General features: G+C 39.3%; 1 protein-coding gene across 1 annotated transcript in view; it reads right to left on the bottom strand.

Annotated features, from left to right (window-relative positions):
• LOC128657124 (oocyte zinc finger protein XlCOF22-like) overlaps positions 1–14,899 on the bottom strand; it is a 39,224-nt gene that overhangs the window by 22,638 nt on the left and 1,687 nt on the right. Inside the window, exons 2-7 of the mRNA XM_053711371.1 lie at positions 11,607–11,729; positions 7,517–7,576; positions 7,166–7,313; positions 6,742–6,840; positions 6,522–6,605; positions 626–733 (exon numbers count right to left, since the gene is read on the bottom strand). Coding sequence (XP_053567346.1) covers positions 626–733; positions 6,522–6,605; positions 6,742–6,840; positions 7,166–7,313; positions 7,517–7,576; positions 11,607–11,684 — 577 coding nt within the window. The 5' untranslated portion in view covers positions 11,685–11,729. The remainder of the gene's footprint in view (positions 1–625; positions 734–6,521; positions 6,606–6,741; positions 6,841–7,165; positions 7,314–7,516; positions 7,577–11,606; positions 11,730–14,899) is intronic.

Here is a 14,899-nt window from a genome sequence, read left to right on the forward strand (position 1 = left end):
TTAAACAGATGAAATAAAGGATCGTTTTTATACTATATACCTTCTCTCCTTGCTCATTTTCGGTGAGATCGCTACTAAATTTGGTGCTACACTCACCTTTACCCTGTATCCCTCAGACACATCACATATGTACACTCACCTGTGCCCTACTGCCCTGTATCCCTCAGACACATCACATATGTACACTCACCTGTGCCCTACTGCCCTGTATCCCTCAGACACATCACATATGTACACTCACCTGTGCCCTACTGCCCTGTATCCCTCAGACACATCACATATGTACACTCACCTGTGCCCTACTGCCCTGTATCCCTCAGACACATCACATATGTACACTCACCTGTGCCCTGCTGCCCTGTGTCCCTCAGACACATCACATATGTACACTCACCTGTGCCCTGTATCCCTCAGACACATCACATATTTACACTCACCTGTGCCCTACTGCCCTGCATCCCTCAGACACATCACATATGTACACTCACCTGTGCCCTACTGCCCTGTATCCCTCAGACACATCACACATGTACACTCACCTGTGCCCTGCATCCCCCATATGTCATACAAATACACTCACCTGTGCCCTGCTTCCCACAGATTCACATCACACTAGTACACCTACCTGTACTTATATTGTCACATATTCCCTGCTCTGCAGCTTCTGTCATATTACTTAGCCACTGATCTTCTGTTTGTTCCGTGTTACATACAATTTTGGCATTGTTTACATCTGAAAAAAATATCAGTAATAGAAATAAATAAATAAATCATTCTTTGCATGGTATCTTTATAAAACTTAGTTTAATTTTTTTTTTTTTAAAACAGTGGAATTTAAGTTAAATAAACCTGAGCCTACATCAGTAGCAGTCACATCTGGAAGAAACATCCCATGAAATGACATCAGCACAACAGTAAATACAACCTGTGTCATACAGTAAAGGGAGTCAGCTGGGAATCAGTTACTTTACTTGCTACAACTACAGCCTCACTGTAACCAATCAGAATTCCCATATGAGACGTATTACAGGGTTCTGTGAGGTTTTGAAAATAAAATCCATTTCCCACTGGTTATTAAAACCCCACTATAGCCCATTTAATTATCTTAACTTGTATTGCCTGTGTGAGAGAGAGTACCACAGTGATATGATAGAGACATCAGATATATAAAGGGATTTATATAGTTCAAGACAAAGGCATTTTCTCTTAGAGTAAAAATAATAGGAGAAATAATGCAAGTTATCAAGTTTAACCTTTTCACCACTGAGCCATTTCATACCCTGTTAACCAACGCGCCACTCGTAATCTGGCCCTAAATGGATCTAAAATAAATGTTTCACCCACGGGCTGCATCCCTGCATTTGCACGTGCGTCTTCACAGCTCATTAGAATATGCAATTCAACTGCGTACACTATTGCACATTTTCATAGTCATCGCTGCTGCCACTTCTCAACTGGGTATTTATCACTAATAATAATTAGTTGGTTCTGTCTTTAATGTTGTGGCTTGCTGGCAAAGTTCAATGTCCCTTTAAAATTATCCACGTAAAAATAAATATTACAAAGCTGTTTCTCTGCTGGTCTTTCACATGTATTATAGAAGGTTTAAGTACAATGCCCCTTTAACTCACAATATACAGACAGGACATACAGATGAGCAGATCATATAGTGCTGTGGGGTTTATTTTATGCTCCTACAAAGTGCTACTGATGTATCTGCAGCTGATCACATGACAACAGTAATGATTATACTCAGATATAAATGACAGCAGCTGTATAGGGCTTGGGTGTCATGTGATCAGGATAACTAAACACTAGGCAGTGAGTATCAGGCTATTTTGTACTGTGACACTCAGTGTGTGATTGAGGTGACACCCTGACTGATAATATAATGTACAGCACTTGTCAGAACATTTAATGGTTTAGAATTTTTTTCACCCCAAAGGCAACTAATATTTAACACAGTAATGGGTACTTAATTGCGATACACTTAAAGGAAAAGTCTACTTGAAAATTGTTATTGTTTAAAAATAGACAATGCCTTTATTACCCATTCAACAGTTTTGCATAACTAACACGGTTATATTAGTATACTTTTTACCTCTGTGATCACCTTGTAGATGGCCCCCTTATCTCAGTTTCTTTCACAATCATGCATTTCAGCTAATTAGTGCTGCTCCTGCATAGTTATCATTCTACACGGGAGTGAGCACAATGTTATCCATATAAACTAGCACTGTATGGCTATAAAAAGCTAATAAAAGGCACGGATATAAGATGACTTGCAGGGGCTTAGAAACAGGTAAACTGAGGCTATAAAGTATAGATCTTAGATACACTTGTTATCACTAATGTATACAAAATTGTCTCATTTGAAGATGATGTAATGGAGAAAATATGCTTATTATTACAGCCAGTGTTATTATCCATGTATAATTGTATTCACTGAAAACTTCAATACAAATATTTCAGTATAAAGTATATTAATATAAGAATGTTAGTTATGCAAAGCTGGGGAATGGGTAGTAAATATAACAAAAACAAAATGTTTTATATTCTCACTGTGACAGTGAGAAATGTGATAATAAGGATAAGGTAACTATAAAAGTACTATATCCGGTGCCACCCTCTGTAAATATGAAGACCCAAAAAATAACCAAGAGAAAGAAGGGGGCTAAAGCACTCACTATCAGTATTATGCTTGAGTAAGCTGATAAAATATAACTTTTAATATATGCTATTAAAATCTATTAGTAACCAGTATGTAACTGTCCTTAAAAGGACAATTCCACTACATAAAACAGTGGCGCTATTTACTCTCCTGTTTCCTGGCCGATAACTGGATATGTCACCTTCAGGTGACAGGGGTGAAGAGCACACCGAGAGCTATAGCAAATAGACTTGTTTCAAACAGTATCAAGGTCCTTTTTCAATATTAGTTAGACAAACTGAGTGTCCAAATCCAGTGTTTTATATAGGGAAAGAACCACCATTAACGGCCGCCAATTGTGGCTTAGCATACACGCCCCCTCATAACGTCAGACTTGCATCTGCCATTGGTCATGCTAAGGGGGCGTGTGCCTATCAGGTCGATATTCCTTCAATGCAGGCATGAAGAATTCACTGATATTGTGTCTAACGCTGCGTTTATTTATGCCGACTGCAGTGCTAAAATAAAACAAAGCTATTTATATGTGAAATCCAGAGATAATTATAGATGGGCAAAATGTATATCTGGGGAGCATAGCCCTAAGATATTCCATCTTATGTGCAGGTCTAGCTGTAAAGCTTGCAATAACAGCTACATTTTAGCAACAATATGTATAGATTGAAACAACATAGCTCTAATTTATTTTCCTTATTATACCTCAATGCGGATTTGTCATATTTATAAATAAAGGTTTATATTCACAAAATGTTTATAATGGCCTGATGATTCAAATCAACACAGTCTTCCATAACTTTACAATTCCAAAGGCATATTTAGCCTGCCTATAAGATTAATAATGAGGTACTAATTCATATTGTATTTTGTACGCTAGTGACCTAGATGGGTATCATTTATAAAAACACTAGATTGAGATATAACCCCCAATTATTTAGTATTCATAAATATACCCAATAATTATTATTCCTATTCATGCCATACGGTATCATTGAATATAGTGGGAATATCCATTTAGTCTCCTTTTGTAACAGAATTGGTTCTACGTTTCCTGCTCTTTCTAGACCCCAACATTTAAAACTTGTTGTATTAGAGTTATGACATGTTAGGAAATGTCTAGCAAAGTAGTAAAGGCATTATATAGCTTTTAAACAAAACAAAAATAAAGTAGATTGTCCCTTTAATATTTAGGGCATATTGAGGTTGATCAATAACATCAAAAATGTAATTTTATTAGATTTGTAAATTCAGATGTTATACGTTAAATATTTAAAATATATTGCAAATTTGAAGGTATGAGTATGAGGCATACACACCCAAAACATATTTCATAACTTAAAAGGAACATTCCAGCCAAAATTAGAATCCACATGGATGCATTTTGAATAGAAGCAATTTTGTAATATAGATGTATTAGCGAAAATGCTTCTAATAAACGCTATAGCTGTTTCAAACATGTATTTAAGTATGCACCGTGCACCAGCATTTTAAACCCAGCCTAAGGTGCTTTTACCATCTGGTAATGACTCAATTTGTTAATTGCTGACATGATACAAGTCCCGCAGGTGCTCTGAGCAGCTGTAGAATTTAAAATGCTGGTGCACAAAGAAAATCCAGCTATGCTTCACATGCACGTGCAGAAAAAATAATAACACTAAAACAGTGAAAACTTTTACTATAAGTATTTTTGCTTATTCTTGTATAGCGCAAAAATGTTTCAATTCAGAGATTTAATTCATCTATGCGCATTTAAATTTTGACCGGAATGTCCCTTTAAATTTATATATAATAGTCTATAGATTAAATATTGTTCAACTACTGTCATTGTATTAAAAGGATATTTACAGTATATTACAAAGTACCAGATGCCAATTTATTCCTATATTTAATCTTTATTAATGGCCCAAATGTCTGAGTTCACAATAAAATAAAAGTTTCAAGAATACCATTTAATGAACTAGAAGAGGGATAGAGAGGGCACATGTGTGTATCATTTACATGAAGCAGAGCGTGAAGAAAGAAAAAGGGAAGATAGGGCATGCGTGTGTACCATTCACAAGAAGCAGAGGGTGAGAGAGGGCATGCGTGTGTACCATTCACATGAAGCAGAGGGTGAGAGAGGGCATGCGTGTGTACCATTCACATGACGCAGAGGGTGAGAGAGGGCATGCGTGTGTACCATTCACATGACGCAGAGGGTGAGAGAGGGCATGTGTGTGTACCACTCACATGAAGCAGAGGGTGAGAGAGGGCATGTGTGTGTACCACTCACATGAAGCAGAGGGTGAGAGAGGGCATGTGTGTGTACCACTCACATGAAGCAGAGGGTGAGAGAGAAGGGAAGAGAGGGCATGTGTGTGTGTGTGTATCATTTACATGAATCAGAGAGTAAGAGAGAAGGGAAGAGAGGGCATGTGTGTGTGTGTATCATTTACATGAATCAGAGAGTAAGAGAGAAGGGAAGAGAGGGCGAGTGTGTACCAGTTACATGAATCAGAGGGTGAGAAAGAAGGGAAGAGAGGGCATGTGTGTGTATCATTTACATGAAGCAGAGGGTGAGAGAGAAGAGAGGGCATGTGTGTGTACCATTTACATGAAGCAGAGGATGAGAGAGAAGGGAAGAGAGGGCATGTGTGTGTGTGTATCATTTACATGAATCAGAGAGTAAGAGAGAAGGGAAGAGAGGGCGAGTGTGTACCAGTTACATGAATCAGAGGGTGAGAAAGAAGGGAAGAGAGGGCATGTGTGTGTATCATTTACATGAAGCAGAGGGTGAGAGAGAAGAGAGGGCATGTGTGTGTACCATTTACATGAAGCAGAGGATGAGAGAGAAGGGAAGAGAGGGCATGTGTGTGTATCATTTACATGAAGCAGAGGGTGAGAGAGAAGGGAAGAGAGGGCATGTGTGTGTGTATCATTTACATGAAGCAGAGGATGAGAGAGAAGGGAAGAGAGGGTATGTGTGTGTATCATTTACATGAAGCAGAGGGTGAGAGAGAAGGGAAGAGAGGGCATGTGTGTGTATCATTTACATGAAGCAGAGGGTGAGAGAGAAGGGAAGAGAGGGCATGTGTGTGTATCATTTACATGAAGCAGAGGGTGAGAGAGAAGGGAAGAGAGGGCATGTGTGTGTACCACTCACATGAAGCAGAGGGTGAGAGAGGGCATGCGTGTGTACCATTCACATGAAGCAGAGGGTGAGACAGGGCATGCGTGTGTACCATTCACATGACGCAGAGGGTGAGAGAGGGCATGCGTGTGTACCATTCACATGACGCAGAGGGTGAGAGAGGGCATGTGTGTGTACCACTCACATGAAGCAGAGGGTGAGAGAGGGCATGTGTGTGTACCACTCACATGAAGCAGAGGGTGAGAGAGAAGGGAATAGAGGGTATGTGTGTGTATCATTTACATGAAGCAGAGGGTGAGAGTAAAGCGAATAGAGGGCATGTGTGTGTATCATTTACATGAAGCAGGAGGGTGAGAGTAAAGCGAATAGAGGGCATGTGTGTGTGTATCATTTGCATGAAGCAGAGGGTGAGAGAGAAGGAAGAGAGGGCATGTGTGTGTACCATTTACATGAATCAGAGGGTGAGAGTGGAGAGAATAGAGGGCATGTGTGTGTACCATTTACATGAAGCAGAGGGTGAGAGAGAAGGGAAGAGAGGGCGTGTGTGTGTGTGTACTATTCACATGAAGCAGAGGGTGAGAGAGAAGAAAAGACAAGGTAGGGGTGTGAACCAAATAGATTTTATTATTACAATCTGTCTGTACTGAGGCTCATCATTAACATAGGAGGAAAACATTTTATAATCTGAGTTTTCTAACTGTGAACCTTATACCATAGATCACTCACCTGCAGAGACATCTGATGTCTGAATAATCTGTACAAGTTCAGTAGCTCCTGTGTCTAGATTTTCATCACTGTGTCCTGTTAGTTCTAATAAATAAAATGATTTTTTTTGAATAAATGGATTTAAGTGCAGTTATCTCACACAATCTGATTATATAGTAATATTACACAACACATCAGTATTAGAAAACATTACTAGTAGCTTCTGCCATAGATCTGTTACCTGCAGAGACGTCTGATGGGGTCTCCACTGGCTGAATATTCTGTACAAGTTCTCTATGTGCTCCTGTGTATAGATTTTTATCTCTGTGACCTGTTAATTCTAATAAAGAATAAAATCAGTTTATTTTGTTAAATGTATATGAAACAATTTGTTGCAACTAAAAAATATATATATATTTAAATGTATTCAATTAAGAACAAAACAAAGCATCTGTTTTGCACTTAAACATTTACATATATAAATGAATATACAAATTGATTTAGCAGTAATTCCTCTTGACCCTTTAACTGTGTTTTTATTATTTTTTGTTGGGTATAACATTAGATCACATGTGATAGATTCACTGTAGATTTAATCTCTGTCAGTCACGTTAGTAGTGTTTGTGCATTTCCTGAGTGAGATATTTATTACTACACAGCGTTACCTAAGCTCTCATTTCCTGGGATCTCCATAGTCCTTAGTGCTTGGTGAGTCTCCATCATGACGTCCTTATAAAGCTCCTTGTGTCCCTCTATATACTCCCACTCCTCCATAGAGAAATACACAGCAACATCATCACACTTTATAGGCACCTGAAACACACACAACTGATTCAGCGCTGACACAGGGACTGGTTCTGATACACACTTTTACTGACAGAGTAAGGATAATGTTACTGAGAACATACAGAGACACAGACAGCAGGTAGGAAATACACACAGGGCCAGATGGGTCAGTAAAGGGGGTCACTGTGCCCTGACGCTGCTATAATGTCACATTCCCCAGCATTACTCACCTCTCCGCTCAGCTGTTGTATGCTGCTGTGGGAGGGCCTCTTCTTCACAATAATGTATTCCTATAATATGTATGAGACAGCTCATCAGACTCCATTTGCCTGGACTAAAAAGTTCTTGCTTACTTCTCTCGATCATCACAAAACATAAATAAATAAAATATAGTGGATAATTCTGTGTGGCCTATATGGATAAAAGCGGCTAAAGACTGAGGACATGAGCCCAAGAACATCAACATTGCTGGAACATTTGAGAGGGTGTGATGGGGGGGCAAAATGTTGAGCCCTTGGTTGATAGAAGGTTCCATTGGTGCTGGGGTCCCTTGGGTTTTAAGCATTTTTGTAGTTAGGGTCATGCAGAGGGGCCTTTATGGTCTGGGGTGAGTTTTTGCAATAGAGGTCATGTAGTAGGGCTTTGTATGAGTGGGCTTTTTCTTTATGGTGGGAGGGGTCTTGGATGCTAGGATTAGTATATATATTTTTTTTTTTGCTGGAAGAGGATTTGTATAGGAGGGTTGTGCAGATGAGTGAGCTTAAATGGACAGTATACTTGATTTTTTTGCTATTTAAAAAGATAGATAGATAACGCCTTTACTACCAATTCCCCATCTTTGCATAACTAACAATGTAATATACTTTATAACCACTAAAACTCTAAATCTCTGCCTGTGTCTAAGCCCCTGCAGGTCTCCTCTTATCTCAGTGCTTTTTATTAGCTTTTCACAGCAAGACAGTGCTACTCCATGCGTGCCATATAGATAACATTGTGCTCACTCCTATGGAGTTATGCAGGAACCAGCACTAGCTGGTGAAACCGCAAGTTTGTAAAAAGCACTGAAATAAGTGGCAGTCTGCAGAGGCTTAGATACAGGTAATAATAAAGCAAAAAGGATATTTGTATAACAGTGATGGTTATGCAAAACTGGTGAATATGTTTTAAACAATAGCAATTTTCAAGTAGAACGTACCTTTAAGTTAGTGTTATGGTCTGGCTGAACTGAAGTTAAGGTTAGTGTCACGTATTTCTATTGATAAGCTAACTCAAAAACGTAATACAGCTGGGCTTGCCTTACCCAATATTAATTTCTACAATCTGGCAGCCTTAGTCAAAATTGCAATTGACTGGCTAGCAGAATCTGATTGGTTTTCCTCAAATGATATTGAAAGTCATATTATCTATCCCTTCTCTTTAAAAACTATCTTACATAATCCACCGAGTAAAATTCCTGGTAATGTTGCCAGCCTAATTACCATTAATAATATAGTGATAGCCTGGCGCAAATTCTGCGCCTTGATTGGGATAAACCATACCTTTTCTGAATATTTACCCATAATAGGCAATGCAGAATTTGCCCCTGGAAATACCCAGAAAATATTTAAGACATGGGAAGAGAAGGGCCTGAAATATTTACACCAATTTTCACTGGATACGGGTCAGATAGTAAGATTTGATTCTCTTATAAAGCAATTTGATCTCCCGAGAAACAGTCTGTTTGCCTATTTGCAAATACGCCATTTTATTAATAGTAAGGATTGGGTACCTGATAGTAGTGGTTCATGGTCAGATATTAGAACATGTATTCAAAAATCTGTTGGGGGAACTACATCTATATCTTTGATATATAACATTATGCTGGCTAAACAGAGCCAATTTTTTTTTAGATAAAATATGTAATACATGTACACCTTATTTCCCAGGTATGAACCATGAGAAGATTAAGACAAGTTTCTCTGTATTAGGTAAATACAGGGTTTCAATAAATTGGAAAGAATCTCACATGAAATTACTGAACAATTATTTTACCCCCGCTAGATTGAAAAGAATGTTTTTAGCACAATCATTTCTATGCCCACGCTGTTCATATTTAAATGCAGACATTCTACATATGTTTGGTCTTTGCCCAAAGATCTTCCAATTTTGGAACAAGGTCACCTATTGGTTTAATAAAAACTATGGGGTTGATGTCTCTATTGGGCTTGAAGAGATTATATTTCTTGAAGCCCAAATAGATAATCAAAATCCTTATAGAAATATACTGAATACAGTAATCTTGTTGTCCAGACATCTAATATTGAAAGCCTGGAAGGGTAGAACAGCTCCTAGTTTCTCACTTTTTATTAGAGAAATACAGAATCAAATCATTTTTTAATCATTTCACACACAATTGTTAGGGGAACAAAAAAATTATTTTTTAGTAGGATGGCTCCCTATAATTAAAACTTAACCTCACCAAATCCAAAAACGTATATTGAATCCTTTTTTGAGTTCTAATAGTTTTGCCGAATTGGTGTTTTTAGATGAATTCCCTGCATCACGGATCTCTCTATATAGAGAAATATACTAATAGTTATAAAATCAGTAAGCTAACTCATGTTCTGGAGTAGCGTGACATAATCTGGGGTCAATGTTAGGGGAGACAGGGGGGTAGGGATTCTATTTTATTTTTATGTTTTGTGTTTTTTGCTCCCCCCCCCTTTTTTTTTTTTTGTTAAACCTCTGATGTCTAAGATTTTTTACTTAAAAAACGCATGTTCATTTTTTTCTTAACTTTGTATCCTACGTTTGGATTGTATTAATAAATATATAATGACTTACATTGTATCTGACTTAGGGCCCAAGTAGGATAGGTTGATACACACTACTTTTCTATGTATTGCTATAGATATATTATGTTTCCTTTGGTTTTGATTTATTTTTAAGACATGCCGCAAGTTCCAAAGAAAATGGTAATATGAGGATTAATTTTAGTTGACGAAAAAGCAATGTAATCTATGACAATAGTTTTCTAGGAGAGCTAATCAAGGTTGGCTTTGTATTTTTTTTGATGTGGAGCTGCGTCTTCAAGAATGTGATATTGTGAATTGGAGCTGTAACTCCTTAATTTAGGTTTATATTGATGTTTAGTTAGGAAAAGCTTAAAATTGTAACGCAGAATAAGGTAACGCACTGTTTAGCTATGTCCAAAAATTAAGATAAGAGAAGGTTGCTTGAAGGGAAGCTAAAGTTGAATCTCAGCACATAGAAAAAGTGACACAAGTTTAGATAATGGCTATGCAGTAGAGTAGATTGTTGTATCTCTATTTCCTTTTTGATGTGGAGCTGTGTCTCCATGGAAGTTACAATATGACTAGGAGCTGCGCCTCCACAATTTATCATTTTCTTTTTTTGTTGGTTTGATTTGTGTTGCCTTTTTATGTAATGCTGAAAAACTGATAAATAAATAAAAAAAAAAAATGAAGTTAAGGTTAGTGAGATGGTCTGGGTGAACTGAAGTTGGGGTTAGTCAGATGGTCTCGGTGAGGTTAAGTAAGATGGTCGGGTGAGCTGAAGTTAGGGTTAGGAGACGGTCGGTCTGGGTGAGATGAAGTTGGGGTTAGTGAGATGGTCTGGGTGAGATGAAGTTAGGGTTAGGAGATGGTTGGTCTCGATGAGATGAAGTTGGGGTTAGTGAGACGGTCTGGGTGAGATGAAGTTAGGGTTAGTGAGACGGTCTGGGTGAGATAAAGTTAGGGTTAGTGAGACGGTCTGGGTGAGATAAAGTTAGGGTTAGTGAGACGGTCTGGGTGAGATAAAGTTAGGGTTAGTGAGACGGTCTGGGTGAGATAAAGTTAGGGTTAGTGAGACGGTCTGGGTGAGATAAAGTTAGGGTTAGTGAGACGGTCTGGGTGAGATAAAGTTAGGGTTAGTGAGACGGTCTGGGTGAGATAAAGTTAGGGTTAGTGAGACGGTCTGGGTGAGATAAAGTTAGGGTTAGTGAGACGGTCTGGGTGAGATAAAGTTAGGGTTAGTGAGACGGTCTGGGTGAGATAAAGTTAGGGTTAGTGAGACGGTCTGGGTGAGATAAAGTTAGGGTTAGTGAGACGGTCTGGGTGAGATAAAGTTAGGGTTAGTGAGACGGTCTGGGTGAGATAAAGTTAGGGTTAGTGAGACGGTCTGGGTGAGATAAAGTTAGGTTTAGGAGATGGTCGGTCGGTGAGGTTAAGTGAGATGGTCTGGGTGAGCTGAAGCTAGAGTTAGTAAGATAGGTCTGTGTATCAGAAGCAGCACAGTAAATAGGACCAGTGTCACATGACATTACCCAGCAGCTCTTACCTCTCCGGTCAGCAGGCAGATGATGCCCAGGGCCTGACTCAGGAACTGCTCTGCCATCAGCTTCCTGCATGTGTTCATCTTGTTCTTTGTCAGTGACTGAGTCAGATGCTATAAATGTGACACCTGTGAGAAGAAAGAAATACGGCAGCTTGAGAGATCAGAAATAATCCGAAATCTTCCTGTATTTAGATTATGGTAAAGAGATGATTATGTGATATTAAACATGTTTATTTCACTTATGAGCAATCTAATAGTACACATGTGACTAGCTGCATATGCCGCAGATAACATAAAGTGATAAAATGTAACAATCTTTATATAGCATGTTTGACATTATGGGACGACACATTTATTTAATATTAAAGGGACATGAAACACAAATTTTTTATTTCATGATTCAAATAGAGAATCTAATTTTAAACAACATTCCAATTTACTTTTATTATCTAATTTGCTTTATTCTTTAGATATCCTTTGTTAAAGAAATTGCAATGCACATGGGTGAGCGAATCACACGAGGCATCTATGTGCAGCCACCAATCAGCAGCTAGTGAGCCTATTTAGATATGCTTTTCAACAAATTATATCAAGAAAATGAAGCAAATTAGCTAATAGACGTAAATTGGAAAGTTGTTTATAATTGCTTGCTCTTTCTAAATAATGAAAGAAAAAAGTTGGGTTTCATGTCCCTTTAAAGGGCCAGTAAATTTGCATGATAACAAGACAATGCAATAGCACTTAGTCTGAATTTCAAATGAGTAGTAGATTTTTTTCTGACAAATGTCAAAGCTATATCCATTTCCACTCCCCCCATACCATGTGAGAGCCATCAGCCAATCACAAAAGCATATACAGGTATACCCCGCTCATACAGCGGGTTAGGGACCGGAGCCCCGCTGTAAAGTGAAAACCGCCTTAAAGTGAAACAAGGCGGTTTTAGCTTTCTTTTTCACTTGCCAGTGTGTTTAAAAACATGTTTGAACTAACATATATTAGGGGTGCAATAGTGCTACATTGAGTTTAACACTAGCACAGTACAGTATTCAGTAAATACTGTACCTGTAAAATAGTGACAATGACTGTAGTAAAATTTGCCAGATTATAACACTGAGACACAGATTGCACTGTAATGCTGTAAACAGAGTGAACTGCGCATAACAAAATGGTGCCAGTCACTTTTCTCGCAATCTCACGAAGATTACAGCACTATTTCAAAATCTTTGGAGGTTGAACTTCAGCTCCACAAAGCGCTGTATTAGCGAATCGCTGTAAAGTGAAGCGCTGTAAAGTGAGGTATACCTGTACATATATTTTGTGACTTCTTGCACATGCTCAGAAGGAGATGGTGACTCAGAAAGTGTAAATATAAAAAGACGGTGCACATTTTGTTAATCAAAGTAAATTGCTAAGGTGTTTAAAAATGAATGCTCTATCTGAATCATGAATGTTTAATTTTGACTTTAGTGTCCCTTTAAGTTCATTAGAAGCAAAATAAGGTGACTGTACACAGGAATATGCCTGGTTATCTGATAAATCAGGAAGCAGAATTAAAACTCTAAGTGCCTCAGCTCCCTGGTTACCAGGTATCCTGTAATGTATGGGATTATCCCAAACTGGTAGCTCTGTCCTGCTGCACCTTAGTTTTTCATCTGCTGTTTATGCTCTGACCGGAATCTGCCCCAAATCATATAACCCACATATTACCTTGATCATAGGATACAATTACAAATTATGTGAGGCTGCTAAAGTTAGGACGCAACAAATACTGGGCACCAAGTATTTGCCCTACTACATGTGCTGTTAGACTGGTTCCATATTCTACCTACTACCCACTGAACAGCTGTGCTTGTGCTTCATTTTATTATATATATTGCATTACTCTGGGATGTGGTTTCCTCTTCATATTTAGTTAAATGGCTTCATGTCACCCTTTACTTTTCTCCTCTCTTAAAACCATTGAGATAGTCATAAATGGTCAATTATAGCAACAGTAATAATAATAATAATAATAATAATAATATCTAATAGCAATAAGAAACATTTTTTTACAAACTTTTTCCCAGTTATGTCACATCCTGTATTGTGCAACCATGCAGACTGACTTCCTGTGACCCCATCACATATACAAGTAATAAATATAAAATTATTATAAACAGGTCAGACTTGTACCCATCACCCTAACACACAGACTGTACTTCATCAAGTCCTCACACCCTCAAATACAGATTGCTCATTGTATCAGCCCCCTCACACTGTAGTCCCTATACAGACTCTCAGTCCCTCTCTGTCTCACACCCCAGTCCCTGTACAGAATCTAAGCCCCATCACAGCCTAGCTCCTGTACAGAATATCAGCCCCCTCCTTTCTCACACATCAGTCCCTGTACAGATTTAGACCTCTCTCTCACACCCCAGTCCTGTACTGGTTCTCAGCCCCCCTCTGCCTCACACCTAAGCCCCTGTACAAGCTCTCAGACCCCACTGTTTCACCGCCTAGCTCCTGTACTGGCCTGTACAGTCCCTGTATCCTCCCCCTCTGATTCACTCCCCAGTCCCTTTGAAATCTCTCTGCCCCCTCTGTCTCACACCTCAGCCCTGTACAGGTTCTTAGCCTCTCGCTCTCTCACACACCTCAATCCCAGTACAGGTTCTCAGCCCCCCTCTGTTTTATAATCCAGCCCCTATACAGACTCTCAACCCCTCTGTATCACACCCCAGTCCCTGTGTAGACTCTCAGCCCCCTTTGACTCACACCCCAGCCCCTATACAGACTCTCAACCCATCTGTCTCACACCCTATCCCTTGTACATGCTTTCAGCCCCCCTCTGTCTCACACCTCAGCCCCTGTACAAACTCTCAACCCCTCTCTCTGTATCTCTCCCACACTGCACTCCTATAATGGTTCAAAGCCCCCCTCTGCCTCACACCTAGCCCCTGTACAAGATCTCAGCTCTCCTCTGTCTCACACCCCAGCCCCTGTACATACCCACAGACCCCCTCACACCCCAGCCTCTGTATAGACTCTTAGCTCCCCTCTGTCTAACACCCCAGCCCCTGTACAGATTCTCAGACCCTCTCTCCCACACACCCCAGTCCTGTACTGGTTCTAAGTCCTCCTCTGCCTCACACCTAAGCCCTTGTACACAATCTCAGTCCCCTCTGTCTCACAGTCTAATCCCTGTGCAGACTCTCAGCCCCCTCTGTTTTACACCTCATACCCTGTACAAGACTCTCAGTCCCACTCTCTCTCTCACAGCCCAGTCTTGTACTGGTTTTCAGCCCCCTCTGTTTCAC

Source organism: Bombina bombina, chromosome 4 (genome assembly GCF_027579735.1).
Source record: "Bombina bombina isolate aBomBom1 chromosome 4, aBomBom1.pri, whole genome shotgun sequence".
Lineage (NCBI taxonomy): Eukaryota > Metazoa > Chordata > Amphibia > Anura > Bombinatoridae > Bombina > Bombina bombina.